This window comes from Peromyscus leucopus, chromosome 16_21 (assembly GCF_004664715.2).
Source record: "Peromyscus leucopus breed LL Stock chromosome 16_21, UCI_PerLeu_2.1, whole genome shotgun sequence".
NCBI classification, from domain to species: Eukaryota; Metazoa; Chordata; class Mammalia; order Rodentia; family Cricetidae; genus Peromyscus; species Peromyscus leucopus.
This window is the reverse complement of record NC_051084.1, coordinates 37,598,948-37,622,647: the sequence shown is the minus strand read 5'-3', so window position 1 is coordinate 37,622,647 and position 23,700 is coordinate 37,598,948. Positions and strand designations below refer to the sequence as shown.

Sequence of the window (23,700 nt, the reverse complement as noted above, 5' to 3'; positions counted from 1 at the left end):
TGATTACCTCTATCTGGGCCACTTCCCGAGACAGATCCATTATCACAGAGTCTTGGTGAGACTTTAGCTGGGTGATTATCTCCACGAAGATTCGGCCTCGATAAGTTAAACCATCCTTAACAGCATCAAGGATACACTAGAGCAACAGAGAGAGAGGGATGCTCAGAAAGGAGAGAGAGAGAGAGAGAGAGAGAGAGAGAGAGAGAGAGAGAGAGAGGAAAGAAAGAAAGAAAGAAAGAAAGAAAGAAAGAAAGAAAGAAAGAAAGAAAGAAAGAAAGAAAAAAAAAAGAAAAAGTAAACGAATGTCCCTGGAGCCCACGCAGCAAAGGCAAGACTCTCCAGGGACAGTCTGCTTGGGGATAGGCTCCAACCACAGCCCTACTAAAGAATCCCAGGTCACCAAGATGCCTCTGGATCCTGACCCCTCTTCTGCACTCTTCCCACCCACCATTCCTTGTTCATACGTTTTGCCTGCCAAGCTGACCTGGAGGATTTTGAACTACACAGATGTCAAGGGCTTAGAGGGGATGGCCATCACCAGAGTGAGTGTTCCCAACCTGGCCAATCAAGCTATGCCCCTGCCTCCTTGTCAAGAGCGATTGGTCCAAGAACAACACAGATGCCCGAAAGAGGCCAACCAGAGTGCTTCCCTGGCCTTGTGGGCAGATTCCCAGCAAGAACCGCCTATGGTAGGAGACAAAGGCCAAGGAGCCACCCATAGAGCTGGGGGAAGGAGAGGCCGAGCTTGTGGCAGTGAAGGACTCCTCCTCTCACAAACTCCCTGTCCGCATCTTTAAGGCCCCACACCTTTCCCCTCTTATTTATTTTTATTTTTGCCTATGTGTTGAGGGGTGGGGTGTGCCATGGCATCAGAATGGAGAGGTCAGCTTTCAGAAGTCGGCTCTCTCCTATGGGTTCCAGCATTGAACTCAGGTCATCAGGTGTGGTAGTAAGCATCTTCAATGGTTGAGCCAACTTGCCAGTCCCCATCTTTTTTCTTTTCTTTTTCCTTTTTTTCTTTTCTTTTCCTTTCCTTTTCTTTCCTCCCTCCCTCCCTTCCTTCCATCCTTTCTTCCTTTCTCTCTCTTTTTTCTTTCTTTTCTTTCTCCTTCCTTCCTTCCTTCTTTCCTTCCTTCCTTCCTTCCTTCCTTCCTTCCTTCCTTCCTTCCTTCCTTCTTTCTCTGTCTCTTCTGATAAGGAACTGCTATGTAGCCCAACTAGCTTCAAACTCATAATCTCCTTGCATTAGCCTCTGAGTGCTCCCATTTTTGATTAAGCTAATCCGAGTTGAGTTTCCAGCATTAATCAGCATCTTGAGCAACCTTGCACTTTTTTTTTCTTCACCCAGTGTGCCTTACCCTGTGGGAAACCTTACCAAGGTTTCCTCTTCAGTGCCCTACCTCAGTGACCATCTAGAGCACCCCATTTGTCCTTTTCTGGTACCACGGCTTAGGACCCTTGTATATTGATGTATATATTATATGAGGACCCTTGTATGTATTATGGCTATTTCTGTACCCATGTCCATCCTCTCCTAGAAGGGGATGGACAGAGGCCAGACAGTCCTCCCTGGATATTTCCAAGTCTCTATTGCTTCACACACAGTCAACTTTATCTCTATTGTTCCCCCCAAATTGACAGGAAAAACTTACAGTGCCTTTCTCTGGGGTCCTAAAAGGGGCCTTTTTACCCCCACGGAGAGTCAGGAAGCTGGGGCCAAAGCAGGGCAGGAAGCCAGAGTACATTCCTGGAAGGAGAGCATGTGAGAGAGTGCTGGGGGGCTCAGGAGGGAGGGGGGCCATGGGAGGGGCCCCAGGCTTTGCTTGCCTTGGATCTCCTCGCCAGTGGACGAGATCTGGTTGAGGCACAAGCTGGCAGAGCCAATCTCTTCCCGGCAATCACGTTTGGAGCTAGAAGACACACTGCAGGCTGAGCCCCTGGCCCAGCTCTGTCTCTGCCTTCCCAGAGCACGGGTCTACTGCTAGTCCATGGGCTCACCAGTCCAAGACTCTGAACTTGATGTAGCTAGACAGGCAGGGCAGCTGCAAGGGAAGGTGGGAGGCACAATGAAGACAGAATGGCGTGGCGTGGTCCTCAGAGGGAACCTCGCAAGCCGTTGGGAAGGCCTGCCTCAGTTCCCAGTCAATCACCGACAAGCCAAATTCATCACCGTGCTGGGGCACTTTTGATTTCCGGGATTCCCGCTTTTTGTTTTATTTTCCAGAGACAGGGTTTCTCTGTGTAACAGCACTGGCTGTCCTGGAACTTGCTTTGTGGACCACCAGGCTGGCCTTGAACTCACAGAGATCCGCCTGCCTCTGCCTCCCAGGTGCTGGGATTACAGGTGTGCACCACCACTGCCTGGCTCAGGCTTCTCACTTATTAAGGACTGCTGGCAGGGCCCTGAGATGATACATCGCTTTGTATTCATTTTGTTTTTAAAATTTACTTTGTGTATATGAGTGTTTGCATATGTCTTTGTATATCATAACATGTATGTCTTGTATGTCTTGTATTCTTGATATTAACATGGACCCGTTTGTTTAAACTTCAGGACCAGGGCTGGTGAGATGGACCAGTGGGCGAAAGGGATTGCCGTGTAAGTCCAATGACCTGAGGTCAACCTCTTGGAACCTCCCACGTAAGTAAAGAACCAGCTTCCTCAAAGTGTTCGACCTCTACACATGCACCCTGGCACATGCATGCCCACACACATACACAGGTGCCATGTGGGTGCTGGGAACTGAATCCAGGTCCTCTGCAAGAGCAGTAAGTGCTCTTTAAAAAAAAAAATTTTTTTAATTCACTTTACATACCAACCACAGATCCCCCTCCTCCTGTTCCCTACCACCTTCCCTCTCCCCCACCACCTCTCATCCCCTCCTCCAGCTGGGTAAGTTCTCCCATGGGTGGGGGGACAGCTAAGCCTGGTGCACTCGGTTGAGGATGGACCAAGCTCCTGCCATAACTGCTTAACCATTGAGATATTTTTTTCCAGCCCATGCCTGTTTTCTTTTTTAATGTGGGTAAAAGGGCACATCTAAATTTCTGGAATTCGGTTGTCCATCTCCCAGTTACTGTTCTCTACTGGATCGAGTAGCAAATCTGGGCTTCCTCATGTTTCCTACCAGGCAGAGCCTCTTTTGCTGAGCTTCGTGGCCCTAGCCTCTATCCACACCAGCACTAACCCAGAATGTCCCTCTTGAATTCGAGGAAGGGGAGGGAGGGTGTGATGGGGCAGCCGTACCTGAATCTGGAAGGTGAGGATTTGGTTCCATACTGGGCTGTCATTCTGGGCCTGTGTATGTGTCCTGAGCTGAGAACGTCCCGAGACTCAGTCAGTGCCAACCTGTCCCCTCCTCCTGCTACTGGCCTTCCTTTCCCACCTCCCCGTCTGTCCACAGGCGGACACTGCGGACAGTTTCTGCAGCACCCCGGGGGAGGGGCTAATTCCCAACCCTCGGCCTAAAGTTATCCTTTGACAGTAATTTCTCCACAGCCCCTGCTTCTTTCCTCTTGACTCTCTATCCTAAAGTGCTTGCCTCCTCGCCCTCCTTTTTAGCAGTGTTGGGGACTGAAAGACCCCCCCCACCCCCATTTCACACATGCTGGGTAAGCGCTCACCGCTGAGCAATACCTCCCTTTTTTTTGTTTCTCTGTGATGCTTTTCTTGTTTGGGGTTTTGGTTTTTAAATTTACTTATTTTATGTGGATGATTTGCTTGCGTGCATGTCTGTGCAGCCCAGACATTTTGCCAGTGCCAGAGGAGGCCAGAGGAGAGTGTTAGCTCACCCGGAACTGGAGTGTCAGGCGGTTGTGAGCTACCGTGCTGCTGCTGGCAATTAAACCCGGGTCCTCCGGAAGAGCAATCAGTAATCTTGAACTGCAGAGCCAGCCCTAATTTGTTTTGTTTTGAGACAGGGTTCCACTAGTCCTGGCTGGCCTAGACCTCACCATATTTACCAGGCTCTGGCCTGGAATTGGCAGTGATCTTCCCATGTCCCAAATAGCACTGCCAACCTTGTTACATGAGGCATATGCAAAAGTTTTGTTAGAGCAATTCCAATAGAAATATGGCCAAAAGTATGGCTAGTGGCAATAGCAACCCCTCTCCTCCCTTTTAAAACTGAAACTTGTCTCATGTAGTCAAGGCTAGCCTCTAACTCCTGATCCCCCTGTGTCTCCCTCCCAAGTGCTGGGGTTCCAGGCATGTACTACTTTGTCTGACTAGCATACATTATTTTATTTTATTTTATTATTTTTTTTTTGAGATAGGGTATCATTGTGTAGCCCTGGCTAGCCTGGAACTCACTATATGTAGACCAGGCTGGCCTCAGACTGGGGTCCTGCTCTCTAGCCCTCTCTCTTCATATGCACTGCTTTCCCTAGGTGCCGCTTTCTCTAGGTGTCAGGCCCTATCCGTACCTACCTTGTCCCCGATTAGTTCCACCTCCAAGGCAGTAGCAGCTGACTGGTGCTTCTCTAGAACAGGAGGTTATAAGGACTTCTGAGACAGAGGCATCTATTTTTATAAAGGGGTTGGGAAGAGGAAATGGGGGAACTGAACAACCTTTTACCCTCCCTCCCAATTAAGCTGGGTTTCCCTCTGAGCAGACCAGTCTTCCAATATACACAATGGTCCCAGTGTACATGCATGCTTCCCTCTCTCTCTCTCTCTCTCTCTCTCTCTCTCTCTCTCTCTGTGTGTGTGTGTGTGTGTGTGTGTGTGTGTGTGGTGTGTACATACAGAATGTCTTAGAGAACCTGGACACCAAAACCAGGCCAATGGCTTGGAGCCTTGAAAAGATATCTATCAGAATTTTAAGAAACAATTTTACTCAGGTATGGTGGTGCACACCTTTAATCCCAGCACTCGGGATGCAGAGGCAGGTGGATCTCTGAGTTCGAGGCCAGCCTGGTCTACAAAGCGAGTTCCAGGACAGCCAGGGTTACACAGAGAAACCCTGTCTCGAAAAAGAAATAGTTGTGATTTTCAGTGTCACTCCATCCCTCATTCCAAACCTTAGGCTGGTTTAAAAAAAAAAAAAAGAGGAAATCTGGTACAGATTCGCAGTGCCCATGCACAGGGAACCCTGTAGTTTCCTCCTCCCCGCCCACGGACTCTAACTGAAATGATGAAGGTCCTCTGCACAGTAGATGAAGAACTGTAAGTAAGCCAGGCTGATTGGGACGGCCTTCGACTTGAAGATCTGGACCTGGGTGTCCCCAGCCTCGTAGGGCAGCTTTTGATCTACCTGGAGACACCAGAGAGTTGGACAGGGTCAGGGTCAGAGGCAGGGCACAGTCAAGTTCACCCACTTTTGATTTTTCCCAACTTCCCGCTTGATGCAGGGAGAGTGGACAACCCCTTGATGACCCACTGAACAAAGGAGGTGTAGACCAATGGCCACTCAGAGGTACCCAGGGAAGGAAGCAGCCAGGTAAGAAATATTCCTGGGGATTGGGGCAGGGGCAACCTCACCAGCGCCTGGTCTCCCATGCCAAGGGCACAGATGGTGACTTTCAGGTAGCCTCTCACACCACTGACGGTCTTATTTCGCTGGCAGAGGCCTAACCATTTCCTTAGGAGTGTGTGACCTGGGGAGGCAGAGCCAAAGGGAGAGACCCTCCAGTCTCCAGCTCTCTCTCCTGAAAACAGCTTTTGTTTGTAGGGAAAAATGGGGCAGGTAATGTCTCATATACTCTGGCTCTCATCTAATGGCAGAGAAGAACAAAAGTCCCCTCTGCCACTAAGCAATGATGGCACACTCACAAGCCTGCCAACTAGAGTCTGTGGGACACAGGGATCCTCCCTGGCCCCCTGATGTTGTGATTGACCAGGCCTGGTGCCAGGCATATGGAGGCAAGCAGCTCTCCACCCCTCCATCCAGTCTCAGCCTGGTGTCTATGTTATGGCTGGCTCGTGGTAAATTTCCCCCACTACAGTCTCAATCTCACGTAGAACGGTGGTTACAAGAGCTGGGATGGGTAGGATGAAGGAGAATAGAGAGAGGATGGTGAGTGGGTACAGGATGTGGTGGGATAAGAAGAAATAGGTTCTCTACAGCAAAGTAATGATGATCGACAATAATTGTCTATTTCAATGGTAGAATATTGAACGTTCTCAATACAAAGAAATGATAGCAAGTGTGAGACCATCCTGGGTATATAAGATCTTGTCTCAAAAAAACAAAACAAAAATGCCAGTGAATGCAGAGACCCAGAGCTGGCCAAGACGCTGAGAGATGGTGACCCTGGGGGCTCAGCCTTAAACAAGACATTCCATCCTTCTAATGTTCCTTCTAAAGGTCGAGAGACATTGCAGAAGAGAGGCAGGAAGAGGCTGAAGACGGAGAGATGGGCCGAGAACTGCCACCCCCTGGGCACAGCACGACCATTATGATCATGAACTCACTGCAGCTGTAGTTAGCAGCTCGGAATCTGGGCAAGACTGGCTCTGTTAACCATCAGTCACGGATGGAGGAGGGGCTCATGGGTTCCTGTCCCTCGCTGCTGAACTATTGGCTGCTGATAGACTTCGAGGGGTGGGGAACCCCTGTCTTTAGCTGTGCCCCTAGCACTGAGCCCACCAGGCGCCAATGGATAGCTCTACACCCATGGCCACACAGATGGTGCTGTGTGAGTTCAGTGGATCCTAAAACTACCTATGTGTGTGAGAGGGATAAGAGGGTTGGGTAAGAGGATAATCAGCAAGCATTACGTGTGTGTGTGTGTGTGTGTGTGTGTGTGTGTGTGTGTGTGTGTGTAAAACTGTCAAAGAACACATTTAATTTATATATACAAGTATGCTTTTAAAAAGCATGGTATGGGGCATCTGCCTGTGATCCCAGGAGGCAGAGGCCAGTTCATGAGTTCTAGGCTATCCTGGGCTTCACAGTAAGAGCCAGCCTCAAGAAAAACAACACAACAAGTTTGAAAAACAAAGCTGTGGTCTTCTGGTCCTGGCTTCACATATTAGAAATATAGGAGCCAGGCGGTGGTGGCGCACGCCTTTAATCCCAGCACTCAGGAGGCAGAGCCAGGTGGATCTCTGTGAGTTCAAGGCCAGCCTGGGCTACCAAGTGAGTTCCAGGAAAGGCGCAAAGCTACACAGAGAAACCCTGTCTCGAAAAACCAAAAAAAAAAAAAAAAGAAATATAGGTTACAGTTTCAATAACAGTATAGCATTTGACCCTCCAAAAATGTGAACTTTTCAGAGAAAGATGATTATTAGGATAAGTTATGATAAAATATACCATAAAGTAGAGTAAATATTTTCAAGCATGGATAGTAACTCATAGTCTGTTATATCTTCTCTCCATTTGCTGGGGACTCTGGGGGATTTTGACTCCTGGTCTACTTTTTCTCAAAAGGCACAAATACTTGAAATAACTGTCACCTACCTGGGGAATGGTAGATAAACCCAATGTCCGTCTGAAAAGATAAGAGTAAATCAAAGATTAGTTATAGCTTGGTTTTTGTTGTTGTTTATATTTTCAAACAGGTTTTCACTATGTAGCTCTGACTGTCCTGTAACTCACTATGTAGACCAGGCTGGCTTTGAACTCACAAAAGATCAGCCTGCCTCTGCCGAGATAAAAGGCATCCATTACCATGCCCAGCAAGCTTGCATCTTAAGTGTCCCCCCCAAAGGACCATGCCTTGAAGGCTCGGTCCAACCTGTTCCTATGTGGAGGGGGTGGAGCCTTCAAGAGTTGGGACATAGTGAGAGAATTTTAAGTCATTGGTAAGCACTCTTTTGGAGGAGATTTGGGCAACCCATTCTCTCCCTTTTATATTTCTATTTGCTCAGCCATATTCTTTTTTTTTTTTTTTTTTTTTTTTTTTTATAATGTGCTACCACAGGCCCAAAGCAACAGGACTAACATCTGCAACTGTGCGCCAAAGTAAACCCTTTCTTATAATATATTGATTATCACAGGCATTTGTTTTAGTGAGGGAAAGTTGTGTAGCACAAGCTAACACAAAGATGTGCAATTCCAACTAACCGAGTGGCATACTAGACCAGTGCTTGAGTGTGGGCTTAATCAGAACTCTGTCTTCAGAAAAAACTGGCAGGACCATTGTCCTCTCTATAGAGGAGGCTGCTGAGTTGGAAAGATGTCCTGAAGGCTTAACAGTTACTAAGTGAGGATGCTGGAAACATCTAGAATACACACTCAACTCTTCCCTGTCCCTGGGTAGGGAAGGGCATCTCCATGCTAGGGGATGAGGATGATGAAATGGTAGCTGGCAAAGAGACTATGGGTGGCTTTCCTTCCTCCTAGGAGAAGGTATCAGCCTGGGACCTAAGGGATGTGATACAGGATAAGAGGGTCAGGGCCCAGGTTCCACTGATCAATAACAGGATTCTACCACATAGGCCTGCTTTCAAAATCACTCGCCCTCCTGTATTAGGTAGGCAAAAACTTCTTAGACAACAACAAGAAGAAGAAGCATAAAAGCTGGGCTAGAGCACTTTCCCAACTTACACAAGGCCCTGGGTTCAATTCCCAGCAACACACACACACACACACACACACACACACACACACACACACACATTGTACAACTCATAAAAAACGGACACATTGGACTTGACTAAAATGGCTTTTCTCCTCTTCTAACCCCAGTAGTGTGGGAGATTGAACCAGGGCACTGTGCATCCCAAGTAAGTCCTTTATTCTGAGCTACATCCCCAGCCCTAGACTTTATCAGAACAGAAGTTTCTTCTTTTTGGTCATGGATACACCATTTAGCTATTGGACTGGCGTGATGGTTCAGCATGTGAAAGTGCTTGCTGTGTAAGCCTGAAATCCTGAGTTCAATCCCCAGATCTGCAGTATTAAGAGCAAACTTTTTTTTTTCCCCCCAGAGCTGAGGACCGAACCCAGGGCCTTGTGCTTGCTAGGCAAGCACTCTGCCACTGAGCTAAATCCCCAACCCCAAGAACCAACTTCTTAAAGTTGTCCTCCCTCCTCTACATATGCACCATGACTTGTTGACTGTGGCACATTCACATACACACACACACACACACACACACACACACAAATAATAACTAACATACAAATAAAAAATCTGGCTCCACACAATAGAAACAGAAGGAACACTACCAAACCCTTTTTATGAGGCTACAATTACCCTGATACCCAAACCACACAAAGATGCAACAAAGAAAGAGAACTACAGACCAATCTCCCTCATGGACATTGATGCAAAAATACTCAACAAAATATTGGCAAACCGAATCCAAGAATACATCAAAACAATCATCCATCACGACCAAGTAGGATTCATCCCAGGGATGCAAGGATGGTTCAACATTCGAAAATCAGTCAATATAATACACCATATAAACAAACTGAAAGAAAAAATCCACATGATCATCTCCTTAGATGCTGAAAAAGCCTTTGACAAAATCCAACACCCCTTCATGATAAAGGTCTTAGAAAGATCAGGAATACAGGAACATTTCTAAACACAATAAAAGCAATTTATAGCAAGCCAACAGCAAACATCAAATTAAATGGAGAGAAACTCAAAGTGATACCACTAAATTCAGGAACAAGACAAGGCTGTCCACTCTCCCCATATTTATTCAATATAGTATTAGAAGTTCTAGCTAGAGCAATAAGACAACAAAAGGAGATCAAAGGGATACAAATTGGCAAGGAAGAAGTCAAACTTTCACTATTTGCAGATGATATGATAGTATACATAAGTGACCCCAAAAACTCTACCAGGGAACTCCTACAGCTGATAAACTTCAGTAAAGTGGCAGGATACAAGATCAACTCAAAAAAATATGTAGCCCTCCTATACACAAATGATAAAAGGGCTGAGAAAGAAGTCAGAGAAACATCACCCTTTACAATAGCCACAAATAATATAAAATACCTTGGGATAACACTAACTAAACAAGTGAAGGACCTTTTTGATGAGAACTTTAAATCTCTAAAGAAAGAAATTGAAGAAGATATCAGAAAATGGAAGGATCTCCCATGCTCATGGATAGGTAGGATTAACATAGTAAAAATGGCAATCTTACCAAAAGCAATCTACAGATTCAATGCAATCCCCATCAAAATCCCAACACAATTCTTCACAGACTTGGAAAGAAAAATACTCAACTTTATATGGAAAAACAAGACCCAGGATAGCTAAAAGAATCCTATACGATAAAGCAACCCTTGGAGGCATCACCATCCCTGACCTCAAACTCTACTATAGAGTTATAGTAATAAAAACAGCTTGGTACTGGTATAAAAACCGACATACGGACCAATGGAATCGAATTGAAGACCCTGACATTAATCCATGCACATATGAACACCTGGTTTTTGACAAAGGAGCCAAAACTATACAATGGAACTCAACAAATGGTGCTGGCATAACTGGATCTCAATATGTAAAAGATTACAAATAGATCCATATCTGTCACCATGCACAAAACTCAAGTCCAAGTGGATCAAAGACCTAAACATAAATCCAGTTACACTAAACTTAATAGAAAAGAAAATAGGAAGCACTCTTGAACGCATTGGCACCGGAGACCATTTCCTAAATGAAACACCAACAGCACAGACCCTGAGCACAACAATTAATAAATGGGACCTCTCGAAACTGAGAAGCTTTTGCAGGGCAAAAGACACAGTCAATGAGACAAAAAGACAGCCAACAGATTGGGAAAAGATCTTCACCAACCCCACATCTGACAGAGGATTGATCTCCACAATATATAAAGAACTCAAGAAACTAGACATCAAAGCACTGAACAGTCCAATTAAAAAATGGGCTAAAGAGCTAAACAGAGAATTCACAAAACAAGAACTACAAATGGCTGAAAGACATTTAAAGAAATGCTCAACATCCTTAATCATCAGAGAAATGCAAATCAAAACGACTCTGAGATACGATCAAAAACACCAATGACAACCAATGTTGGAGAGGATGTGGAGCAAAGGGAACACTCCTCCACTGTTGGTGGGAATGTAAACTTGTACAACCACTGTGGAGATCAGTATGGTGGTTTCTCAGAAAATTAGGAATCGAACTACCTCAAGACCCAGCCATCCCACTCTTGAGCATATACCCAAGGAATGCTGATTCATACCATAAAGATACATGCTCAGCTATGTTCATAGCAGCACTATTTGTAATAGCCAGAACCTGGAAACAACCTAGATGCCCATCAACGGAAGAATGGATGAAAAAAATGTGGTACATATACACAATGAAGTACTACTCAGCAGAGAAAAACAATGAAAGCATGAAATTTTCAGGCAAATGGATGGAACTAGAAAAAATCATCCTGAGTGAGGTAATCCAAACCCAGAAAGACAGTTATGGTATGTACTCACTCATAAGTGGATTCTAGATATAAAATAAAGAACAATCAGACCACAACCATAGAACCATTGAGGCTATATATATAGCATGGAGGTCCCTAGGACAACTGTGGCTTATAATAAATTTCGGTTTTACTCAATTATTGAAAAAAAAAAAAGCCAAATGAATGGAAACACATGAACTATGAACCAAAGGCTGAGGGGCCCCCAGCTGGATCAGGCCCTCTGAATAGGTGAGACAGTTGATTGGCTTGATCAGTTTGGGAGGCAACTAGGCAGTGGGACCAAGTCCTGTGCTCATTGCATGAGTTGGCTGTTTGAAACCTGGAGCTTATGCAGGGACGCTTGGCTCAGTCTGGGAGGAAGGGACAGGACCTGCCTGGACGGAGTCTACCAGGTTGATCGCAGTCCTCAGGGGAGGATTTGCCCTGGAGGAGGTGGGAATGGGGGGTAGGCTGGTGGTAAGGGGAGGGGGTGGGAGGGGGAGAATAGGGGAACCCGTGGCGGATATGTAGAACTGAATGGTATTGTAAAATAAAATTAAATTTAAAAAAAATCTGGCGTCTTGGGAGATGGCTCAGTTGGTTAAATACTTACTAAACAAACACGAGGACCCAAGTTCAATCCCTAGTACCTACATAGACGCTAAGCATGATACTGACTTCCACAAACACACATGCAAGCACACCCACACACACATGTGCACAAACACATACACACAAAACAATATATAAATAAAACCCTTCCTCTTTCAAAATAAGAACATTAAATTAAATAAAATTACTAAGTTGGGCATGGTGGCTCATGTCTGTCATTGCGGCACCTGGAAAACTGAGGCAGGAGGATTGCCATGAGTTTGAGGCCAGCCTGAACTACAGAGTGAGTTCTTGGCCAGTTCTTCACAAGAATATCTTTCCCCGACCTGTCCTCAAAGGCAGCAATCTCTTTCTAGAGTTCCTTAACACCGAAAAGGTGACCTTTTTGGGTGCATAAATGGAAGCAGAGATTTGGCCAGTGTCCACAGTACTGTGCAACCAGGGAACTCAGCGTGGGGCACAATCCTTATTTAAACATGACACACTTTATCCTCACAGTGCTCCCACAGATTGCATACATTACTATTGCAGTTATTATTGTTGTTATTGTTAGCATCCTATGGCTGAAGAAGCAGAGGCCGAGAGTAACTTGTCTGAGCATGCTCCCCCACCCCCCACCCCCCACCCCTGCCTAGTCCGTAGGTAGACCCAAGTGTGGATCTGTGTGAAATGCCAAGTGCTTTTCCCTAGCCTGGGCCCTGGAGCCCGGCGTGGGTTTCCATAGACTTTTCCCAGCCTTCTCCTCCATCCAGGGCTTACTTGGAATCTTCCAATCTCTGCTTTGGATCTCCATGCTGCAGAGTCCACCACCTGCAAGAAGTTTCTAGAAAGATCTTCTCATTCATGATGCCAATTGCCCCCACCCTCTGTGGGAGCAATTGCAAGGATACATCTGGGGGGTCTCATGTAGCCCAAGCTGGCCCCAAATTCACTGTGTAGCCAATAATGACTCTGGACTTCTGATACTTCTGCCTCCTCCTCTCACGCTCTGGGGTTCCAGGTGGAGACCACCACACTCATGGCACTTAGTGTTTCCTATGGCCAGTGCTTGCATGTCATTTTTCTTACAGAGTTCTCAGAGGAATCTTGTGAGGTTCATATTTTTAGTTCCATGTCATTGATGGAGATATTGATCAGAGAGATCAATTCACTTGTCCCGGGTCAACACAAAGCAAGCTGTTGCAATTGACTCTCTCAAGTACATACTGTTCTGGTTGTTTCCATTGTGTTTTGTGCCCAAGAACATGAAAATGCCCTAGGGGAATAGGTACCTAGTTCCCTTCAGCCCTGGGCTGGGCACCTAGAAGGCCCTTGATAAACATCCATTCACCACTGTCACTGGTTCCCTCATGTTGGAGAATGGAGGATGTCACTCTGGTGACAAGAGAATCTAGCTGCCACGTTCACCTAAGCACTTAGCTCAGGGCCTGCCAGTTGGCAATCTCTAACACAGGTTGAATGAATGAATGAATGAAGTATTTGGACCACCAAGGAGAATGAATGAATGAATGAATGAATGAGGTATTTGGGCCACCAAGGGGAATGAAAGTATTGGAGATTCTGCTTTGGAAACAGAGGAAACAGGTGACTCCATCTCTGAGAATGGGCCCTGAGGCCAACGTGTTTTCTGTTGCTGAGGTAGGACAAGAAAATGGTCCCATTTATCTGGAGACCAGTTTGGTTCCTTACCTGGATTAAGATGTTCTCCTCAAAAAACTTGGCGGGGACCTCATGAAAATTCTGGAAGAACGTCTGGAGCAGAGAGAATTGGGGCTGGGGTAGACAGTTTCTTCCCCTACTTTATCCCAAGGCCTAGTAAAGATGATGCTCCAGAATAATGTGCGTCTCCCACTGCCCGCTGTGTGCCCTCACCTCACTGTGTGCCCATTTCAGTGACTTTCTGCTCATGAACACCCTCACACCCCTCCAGAACCATTCCTAGGCTCCCGGGGTTGTTCTGCCCAAGTCAAGGGTTCCCTAGAGAACCTAGCAGTTCAAAACCCAGTAGCTGCTCCAAGGTGGCCAGTCTGCTCCACCCCTTCTCTCTGTGTTAGTTAGCACCTCCTCTCCCCTGTTACTCCCCTGCTCGAGTCTTCCATGGCTCTCCAGGGCTCTGTGTGGTGGGACTCTAATCTACAAGTACAGTCCCAACCACACCCTTCACCTACAGGAGAGGGGAATCAAAATGGCTTCTCGCTTCCGAGCCTTCTAATTATCTTTCTCCATCCTCCGGCAAATTCTTTCTTCATGGTTTTTGCCGCCTTTTTCTGAGTCCTCTCCACCGTCCCAGCGCCTGGTCCTTGCCAGCTTCCATCTTTACTCATCTAGACACCAACTAGTTTCCCAAGCACCAGCAGCTTCTGTGTCCCGGACCCAATGCTATTGGGCCTTAACGGGGATGAGAGTACGTGTCCGGGCTGGGGTTGTTTTTCACAGCCCCACTAACAGTGCTTCCCAGACTCCTGCCCACCCCACTGGGATGGTTTCTGGGTTCTCGTGCTGTGCTGCCCTCCGATCCCGAGCTCCTCAAGTGCAGAGTTCTCTGAATGACCCCCTCCTATTTGTCCAACACTGAGCATAATACTTGGGGTTCGGTTGGGTGCTCAGGAAATGCTTGTGGCTTGCAGACAGTCCCCTCAGGAAGCAAGGTTGCCAGCTGCTTCCAGGAAATAATGCCCAGCTCCTGGCTGGCCCGCCTGCCCTCTGTGGCCTTGTTCAGCCTACCTCATTGAAGAAGGGATTGTTTCCGGTCTTGATCCGAGTGAGATGTTGATGGCCTGCGATGTTTATCTTCACTACCGGCTTGATGTTGTTGCCCAGGAGCTGTCGGGCTTCAAACACCTTCAGCCGAACCTACAGGGGGACACACCCGCCGGGAGGAGCCGAACGGTAAGAAGCAGACTTGGGCAGGCGAGGTGGCGCACGCCTTTAATCCCAGCACTCGGGAGGCAGAGCCAGGAAGATCTCTGTGAGTTCGAGGCCAGCCTGGTCTACAGAGTGAGATCCAGGACAGGCGCCAGAACTACACAGAGAAACCCTGTCTTGAAAAACCAAAACAAAAAGAAGACTTGACACATCAGTTTGAGGCAGAACCTAGCTGACCTAGCTGATGCCCATGAGAGACCTGCCCCTTCAGAGACAGAGAAGGATATGGGGAGCAGGGGTGGGGGGTGGGGGTGGGGTGGGTGGACGACAACTGTGTGGCCGGTTTGTAAAATAAATTAAAAAATTTAATGATTTAATTAATGAAGAAGAAGAAGAAGCAGGCTTGGGAGCCAGGCAGTGGTGGTGCATGCCATAATTCCAGCATTTGGAGGCCAGCCTGGTCTACAGAGAGAGTTCAAGGACAGCCAAGGAGGTTACACAGAGAAACCCTGTCTCAAACCCCGCCTCCCCCCCAAAAAAAACCAAAAGACAAAAAAAAAAAAAAAAAAAAAAAAAACAAACCCTAACATATAGGATTGGTTTACCAAAGGCTTTGTCAGCCACCTAAGGACCCAAAACGCTGTGACTAATTTTTTAAAATAGCATCTCCCAATGTAGCCCAGATTGGCCTCAAACTCATTCTACAACCTCAGCTCCCAACAGTTAAGGCTCGGGGCAGGGAGTGGAAGACGTGATGGAGAAGTGAGTTCAGTCCAGTGACAAGACTTGGCTACAGACCGGATGCAGAAAAAGGGACACTCAAGGCTGGCGTCCACCTCCTGAAGGTATGTTGGGTCAGGGAATGGGCAAAAACACGGTAGAAATGCTAGGCCAAGTGGTGGGGGTCGGAGGGAAGCTGGTGGGACATGAGATGGGCTTCCTGAATTCTCCCAGAAGCCACGGATCACCCCATAGTCCCTTCTCACACAGTTCTCAGCCTCGATCATAGCTTCTTTGATCTTGCTTGTGCCTTGCCTTGCTCTGCCAACAGCCAAGGGCTCTGGAGAGGTGGGGCTGGTGCCTTCTGCTCTGCGCTCCCAGCACCTGACTGAGCCTTCAGAGCTCAGCAAGCCCCCTCCTAGCCCTCACGGAGCAGTCTAGCCCCAGCCACAGATAGGATTTCTCCAGAGTGGTCCCTCAAGGAACAGGGGCAGTGGGGACCTGAGGATGTGAAGCTGGATCGGAAGCTCTGCTTTCTCCCATGACCTTGGAGAAAGGGTGGGGATGGTGTGGGAAAAGGGCACTAGCGTCAGGCAGGTCTACACAGGCTTTCTGGTTTCTCACCTGAAAGTGCTGAGGCTTGGAAGCCAGGGCCCTGTGCATGGTGAGGCTGGGGACCATGGGTTTCTGCTGGGTCACCTTATTTGCAGTTGAGTCCAGGAGTTCTTCATTGCCTAAGGAAAAAGTCCAGGGTGGGCCGTTTAGGGAGCTATCAGGCCCTTCCCCCTCCTAATAATACCGCCTCCAGAGACCTACTCCTGAAAAGACACTTGATCCTGATGGGGCAGATGTATTTCCCTGAACTCCATAATGGGCCCCTCTCATCCTGTGATGGATCCCTGGACCCCACTCTTCATACATGGGGGCTCTTGGTAATGGCCATCCTTCTACCCTTCTGCCCCTCCCCCATTAAGATAAGCCTTATGTCCAGAGATGAGAAATGGAGATGGGGAGATGGGTGGCTGTGCTGGTTAGTTTTTGTCTTAAAACAAACCTAGAGTCATCTGGGAAGAGAGAACCTTAATTGAGAGATTGCCGTCTATCAGAATGCATGTAAGCAAGTCTATGGGGAAATTTTCCTGATTAATGATGGTTGTGGGAGGGCCCAGCCCACTATGGATGGTGTCACCCTGGACAGGTGGTCCTGGGTTGTATAAGAAAATCACCTGGGCTGGGCAGTGGTGGCGCACGCCTTTAATCCTAGTCCTCGGGAGGCAGAGCCAGGCAGATCTCTGTGAGTTTGAGGCCAGCCTGGTCTACAGAGCGAGATCCAGGACAGGCACCAAAACTACAAAGAGAAACCCTGTCTCAAACCCCCCCCCAAAAAAATAAATAATAATAAAGTTAAATACCCTGAACAAACCATGGAGAGCAAGCCAGTAAGCAGTGTAAGGTTCCTATAACTTCCAAGAACTCTTATCTGGTCACAATCTTTTGGTAGGCCTTAAGAGTTGAGTCTCGGGGCTGGAAAGATGGCTCAGAGGTTAAGAGCACTGACCGCTCTTCCAGAGGTCCTGAGTTCAATTCCCAGCAACCACATGATGGCTCACAACCATCTGTAGTGTGATCTAGTGCCCGCTTCTAGCATTCAAGCAGAATACTGTGTACATAATAAATCTTAAATTAAAAAAAAAAAAAAGAGTTGAGTCTCAAAGAACCCATTCAGATATGCTTGGTAACTGCTGGGTAACCCAGGGAAACACATACCTGTCATCTCAGTATCCTGGTCATATATTTGGGCCACCTGTAGGGTGACAGTACACTGCAAAGCAAAAGCAGGGAGTTAATAATTTATAGCACCAGCCTTCCTCGTCTGGCTGGCTTCATGCTCCTCCTCCTGGGGACACGAGGCTAGCCATGAGACAAGGTTGTGCTGCAGGCATCTGCAACGTGTGTGTGTGTGTGTGTGTGTGTGTGTGTGTGTGTTATCTTCCAGGGAAACTGGAAAATAATAGAATTAAAATAATATCAATGGCAGAATACCCAATAGGTTGCTGAGAAAACAGAAGTGTGACTCAGGACCTGTCCTGGACCATTGTGCTAACTAGGGTGTTGACCCCCCCCCTCCCCAATGCTATTTTAATGTCTCCTGATCTAGGAAAACTGCCAATGCCTCCTAACTGGCATCCTTCCTCCACATACTCCTCACCCACCACCCGTCTTCAGACCATCCCTTGGGATTGTCCACTGGACACCCACTACCGGTTTAGATGATTAGAATCAAGTCTTACTCAGCAGCACACACCACAAGTCCCTTCATCTCCGGCTCCTGCCTTTGTCTTCACCTCCACTGTGTCCCAGTAACACAGGCAGCCTGGCCTCCTGAACCTGCCTTCTCCCCATGTTCCTGATACTTCTGCTAGGGGACCCCCCCTCTCCAGGCCAGGGGACAAAATCTTGTCCTCCCGAGAGACTGAATATATACATGGATGATGACCACACATATAACAGAGTTCTCGCTGTAGCCACCATTCCAGAAGACCAATCTATTATCTACAGAAAGCAGCCCAGGAGGCCAGTCAGACTTGGAGGAAGTCAGTCCACTGTCTCTTAACAGCTAGCCAAGAAGCCAAGCAATAGCCACCAGCCCCAAATGGCCAGGATTTGATAAATAGCAAGCTGAGAGATGACCTAAGTTTTACTTATTTTGTATGAGAGGGGCAGGGGAGCATGTGTGTGCCAAGGTGCAAGTGTGTGGGTCTAGGAGTCAGGATCCTCCTTCTGCTAGGTGGGTCCTGGGGGCTGAATTCAGGTTCTCAGGCTTCCATCTCATAGGACCAACCAGGAAAAGCCAACTAGGAGTTTCTAACCAATCACTTGGGTGATCCTGTCTTTGGTTTCTCCAGAGCAGCAGGCTCCAATTGGGGCAAGCCAAAGCCCTCCCCTTTTCTCGACTGCAAAGCTTTCCCATTCCTCCGCCTGCCAACATTCAGTCCTCCAGGGAGGATGGCAGGGTGAATAGGAGATGGATGGCAGGCTGGGGACCAGATGATAGCAGTGTGATGGGGCCCTCACAGGGCACAAAGGACTCCTTTGTGGTGGAACATTTGGCTGCTCCTGGAGCAAGACATTCAGCTATAGCAGCAGCCCACATTCCTCCGGTTGCCCTGCCTGGGCCATCTGGTGCCTGACTCACATCAGTGGGTTTCATGGCATGGTTGAGCAGGGTCAGATTCTTCACAAAAAAGACTTCATTCGGTCTCTGCACCAGCTGCTTGAGCAGTACAGTGACCAGGCCAATGAACCTGGGGGAGGTAAGGAGTAGGCATGAGACTCCCAGCCAGGGGGAGAGGGGACTCCTCCTGTGTCCCAGGCTGTGTCTGTAGGGATGATTTTTCTCCCAGAGCCTGAAGAATCCAGGTAAGCAGGGCCTTCACTAGAGCACTGTGGGGCTGAGGTTGGGGGTGGGGGTCGCTACAACTCTGTGGGAAGTTGCTTGGGGAATCCCAAGAAAACTAGTAGCTCATTGGATCAAAGATGAGCACCTGGCCAAGATGGACCAATCAGATTCTATATTGTGGAAAAGGCCCGTAGTGTATCATGAGTGGGATGTTAGTCTGGGTTGGGTACCAGAATTGGGCTCTGACCAGAAGAGGTTGAAATTAGGTGGACATTCAAGATCTGTGGCTTTAAAGCAGAGCTGCTGCTGGTACCCAAGTTTGTATCCCAGCCAACTTCATCTCCTTTAGTTCACCACCCTCCATTTTCCTTTACTGTGTGGCATGGGCACTGGTCCTTCATCTGAGTTAGTTATGGGTTAGAAATGAGACGTCTAGTCCACGCTGCTTTGGTCAGGGGTCAGGCTCCTCCAGTCTCTTCCTGCCTCACCTATCTTTCTTCTTAAAGCCCTCATCCTGAAGGATGACTTGCAGGAAGGAGTCGTTTTCCAGTGGTCGATTCCAGAGGTGCCAGATCAGGGTCTGTGAGGGGCAGGGAGAAATCATTATTTTATTTTGAAGTTTGGTGTTTTGACACAGGGTCTTATGTATGTAATCCTGACTGGCCTGGAACTCACTAGGTAGGCCGGGTTGGCCTGGAGCTCAGTAATCTTCCCAACTCAGCCTCAAGAGTGCTGGGGTTACAAGCATGTGCCATCATGGTGGGCGACATCTTGCCTCTTCCTTCCCATCCCACCCTTCTAGGAAGTGAGGACAAGTCTAGGGAATTGGCTGGAACTCAGGAGTTTTCTGTCATGTCTACTTCCCTAAGGAGATTGCATCTGTACCGTGTCCCACATGTGGGCTATCGCACATGTGTTCCTGTGCTGAAGCTGCCTAGGCATGTTTGGAATTGAATGACTGTGGGGGTGGGACAATGTGAGTGAATTTTTAAAAAGAGAGAGAGAGAGGATTCTGTGCAAGGAGTCTTGGCTCCGCTTCAAGCTTCTAGGTCTATCAGAATGGTGTGGATGGGTTAGAGGACGGGCCATGCTGTGTTCATCCCCAAAGGCAAAAGAGAAAGATCAAGAAGAGCTTCGGACAGATGAGACTTTTTGCACTCCTATCAGATCAGAGGCTAACCTAGGCTAAGATGTCTCAGAAACCCAGGTGAGACTCCCTGGCAGCTCCCTGGACCTCTGGCACCTGCTTAGTGCCCAACCCTGCCCCTTGCTCTTGGAGTTGTTCAGTCCTCTTCCAGAAGTGCCATAGTGTGTCTACCTCATTCCATATGGGGTCATTTCCTTCCTCCACACGGGTTCTTTTCTTCATATCTGCAAGGATACCAAGGGGCTGGTATGAGTTGGGGGAAGTATTTCCGTGTCTGGGTTTGAGTGGGGTCAAGAGAGGTAGGGTACCATGAGAAGTCAAATCTACATTGGCAGCTGTGACATAACACCTATAGTTTCTTTCCAAGTGTTTCAAACTTATCACCCTGTGTGATAGATGATCCTAATTTCACTTCACTTTCATCCCAGTACATAGTACCCAGAGTCTCAAAACCATATGGGGCTGACTCATTCTGGCCTATGGGGTGTAGGAATGATAGTTGCCTTTACAAGTGAGCCATCTTGCCTGCCCTTAAATAGTTTTGACTCATGTTGGTTTAATTCCCAGCTACAAGGCCCACAGATATGGAGGGCCAACAGTTCTGCGTCTTCTTTTCTTTTTGGACCTGATTTTCTCACTCCCTATAAGTTTCTGAACCTTTGTTGGCCTGTACCAGCTTCCATACACTCCACCAAAACACCACCGCCATGTTTTCTTTTATTTCTTCCCCTCTTCCGGTGGCTCAAAACCCGGGCTTCTCACATGCTAGGCAAGCGCTATATTGCTGAGTCCAAGCTCCAGTCATACTTCTCTTGGCCCTCAGCCCTGTGATTCCTAAATAGGCTTAATCTGTCTCATAGATTCTTTTGCCCCTTTCTCTTCCTCTCCCTTCTGAGACATATGTTCCTTCCGTTATTAAAAAGTGGAGAGGCCGGGCGGTGGTGGCGCACGCCTTTAATCCCAGCACTCGGGAGGCAGAGCCAGGTGGATCTCTGTGAGTTCGAGGCCAGCCTGGGCTACCAAGTGAGCTCCAGGAAAGGCGCAAAGCTACGCAGAGAAACCCTGTCTCGAAAAAAACCAAAAAAAAAAAAAAAAAAAGTGGAGAGAATGAGTCTTGCCTCGTGGAACTGCTTCGAGGAACAAATATCATGATATTTATGAAAAGGCATTGTCAACTGTATGGTTCATTCAAGTGTAATTGATTATATTGAGCAGCTATTAGCAAAAGTTATACTAAAGGTTATCCTTATGCTATCTTTAAAAATTCTCCTCATAATTCTATGAAGCAGGACTCTCTCTCTCTCTTTCTCTCTGTCTTTCTGTCTCTCTCTCTGTGTCTATCTCTCTCTCTCTCTCTCTCTCTCTCTTTCTCACTGCTAGGATCTCAATGTGTAGACCAGGCTAGCCTAGAGCTCAAAATCCTCCTGCCACAGCCTTCCGAGTGCTGAGATCACAGGTAATTGAAACCACACGGGACGTCTTCCTTTTCCCTTACTTTATAGCACAGCCCTAGTTCCTGGAAGAAGGAGAGGAAGTGTTTGTTTTGCCCCACCCCCACCCCCTTACCTACCCGGGAGGGAGCGAGGCAGGGAATCAAAATAAAAGTAACAACAATGAAGATGGCGGGTTTTGAGCCTGGAGGGACGGCTCGCTGTTAGGGAGCGAGCACTGGTTGCTCTTGCAGAGTGAAGGGCTCTCGAACAGGCCCAAGCGTGGCAAACACGGCTCTGGCGACTCTTACCTTCCTCCCTTCCCTCCCCCTTGTTAAACCATTCGGTTACATCCCTCCCTCATGCTTGACTAAAACTCCAAGATCCCACCATCAAAACACCAAGGTCCAGCCATCCAAATTCATTATTTGGCCCCAGTGCCTAACCTGTCCAATCAGGAATTACCAGCTGGTCCTAGCACAGATTTCCTCTTTTTCTCCTAAAAACCACTCCTGCAGAAACACCTGCTGCTGTCTTTGTCCGATCTAGAGGCGCCTCCCCCCACCTGCTTTTGTGCGGAGAATTTGGTGTCTGGGTGTGTTCTGTGCTGACTCCTAGACCTCTTCACAGAGAACCTGGGTTCTGTTCCCTGCACCCACCTGGTGGCTCACAACCATTTGTAACCCCAGTTCCAGGGGATCTAGCAGCCTCTTTTGACTTCCATAGGCACCAGGTACGCACAAGGTAGACGTGTTTACATGCAGGCTAGACAGTCATACACAGCTGGTGCACATCTGTAACCCCAGTACTCAAGAGGCAGCACTCAGGAGTTCATGGCCAGCCTGGGCTAAAGCAAATTCTAAATCAAGCCAGCCAGGGCTACACAGTGAGGCCACATCTCAAAACAAACAAGCAAATGACACACACACACACACACACACACACACACACACACACACACACGCAAAGTTGTACGCATTACAAAAAACTTAAGGCCGGTTGGCAGTGGTACCTTTAATCCCAGCACTCAGGAGGCAGAGCCAGGCAGATCTCTGTGAGTTCGAGGCCAGCCTGGTCTACAGAGTGAGATCCAGGACAGGCACCGAAACTACACAGAGAAACATTGTCTTGAAAACAAACAAACAAACAAAAAAAAACCTTAAAACAACCCAAAAACCTATCGTCATTTTTTTTCTTCTTCTCTCTCCTGGCTGGGTTGTTGGGGGATCAGACCCAAGACCTGAGATGCTAGGGCCTTGGCAACAAACAGGTTGTGAAGCAATCAGAATCTACCTCTTCACTGTGCCACACGGGACATCTTCCATGTAGTAGAATGTGTGTTGGTATTGTGTTCCCCAAAATATTGTGTACCCTAATAAACTTATCCGGGGTCAGAGAACAGAAAAGCCACTAGATACTTAGGATAGACAGTGGCAGCACACGCCTTTAATCCTATCATTCCAGAGGCAGAAATCCATGTGTTCAAGGATATAGCCAAGCATGGTGACTCACGCCTTTAATCCCAGGGAGTGATGGCAGATAGCAGAAAGGCATATAAGGCGTGAAGACCAGGAACTAGAAGCATTTGGCTGGTTAAGCTCTTAGGTTTTGAGCAGCACAGTTCAGCTGAGAGCCATTTGGATATGAAGACACAGAGGCTTCCAGTCTGAGGAAACAAGACCAGCTGAGGATCTGGTGAAGTGAGGTAGCTGTGGCTTGTTCTGGTTCTCTGACCTTCCAGTTCACCCCAATACCTGGCTCAGGTTTAATTTTATTAATAAGAACATTAAAGATTCATGTTACAAGAATGTGAGAAAAACTTGGTTTTCTCTGAGTGTGTGATGCCTAGCAGGGCCCCTGGTAGCCTTTTGGACCCTGGTTCTCACCTCTGAAGTAGACAATTACACAGGGTTTGGGCGGGGGGCTGAGAGGTGGGTTAATCTTGGCCGACTCCACGACAAGCCTTAGCATCTTGGACACCTGCTTTCTCCCCTCCTTCCCTTCACCGTGCTGCCGAGTCCGCCTTAGAGTTCCTCTGTCCCAGGTCCACAGGGTGAATGGAGCTTAGCAACAGAGGGACATCACAGAGATGTGTGGTTCTTGGTTCCGCAGAGAATCTCCAGAAGAGACGAAGCGGCAGTAACAGAGGGTGTATCAAATAAGTGGTTTCAGGTGACTAGGCCTGTACAAA

General features: G+C 47.7%; 1 protein-coding gene across 1 annotated transcript in view; it reads right to left on the bottom strand.

Annotated features, from left to right (window-relative positions):
- Fer1l5 (fer-1 like family member 5) overlaps positions 1–23,700 on the bottom strand; it is a 55,288-nt gene extending 31,588 nt beyond the window's left edge. The window contains exons 1-18 of the mRNA XM_028865655.2: positions 23,396–23,700; positions 20,251–20,303; positions 19,421–19,512; positions 18,729–18,837; positions 17,300–17,354; positions 16,157–16,266; positions 14,672–14,800; positions 13,637–13,699; positions 12,707–12,757; positions 7,404–7,434; positions 5,483–5,598; positions 5,129–5,255; positions 4,430–4,482; positions 3,248–3,316; positions 1,999–2,042; positions 1,828–1,910; positions 1,653–1,747; positions 8–136 (exon numbers count right to left, since the gene is read on the bottom strand). Coding sequence (XP_028721488.1) covers positions 8–136; positions 1,653–1,747; positions 1,828–1,910; positions 1,999–2,042; positions 3,248–3,316; positions 4,430–4,482; positions 5,129–5,255; positions 5,483–5,598; positions 7,404–7,434; positions 12,707–12,757; positions 13,637–13,699; positions 14,672–14,800; positions 16,157–16,266; positions 17,300–17,354; positions 18,729–18,837; positions 19,421–19,512; positions 20,251–20,303; positions 23,396–23,480 — 1,494 coding nt within the window. The 5' untranslated portion in view covers positions 23,481–23,700. The remainder of the gene's footprint in view (positions 1–7; positions 137–1,652; positions 1,748–1,827; positions 1,911–1,998; positions 2,043–3,247; positions 3,317–4,429; positions 4,483–5,128; positions 5,256–5,482; positions 5,599–7,403; positions 7,435–12,706; positions 12,758–13,636; positions 13,700–14,671; positions 14,801–16,156; positions 16,267–17,299; positions 17,355–18,728; positions 18,838–19,420; positions 19,513–20,250; positions 20,304–23,395) is intronic.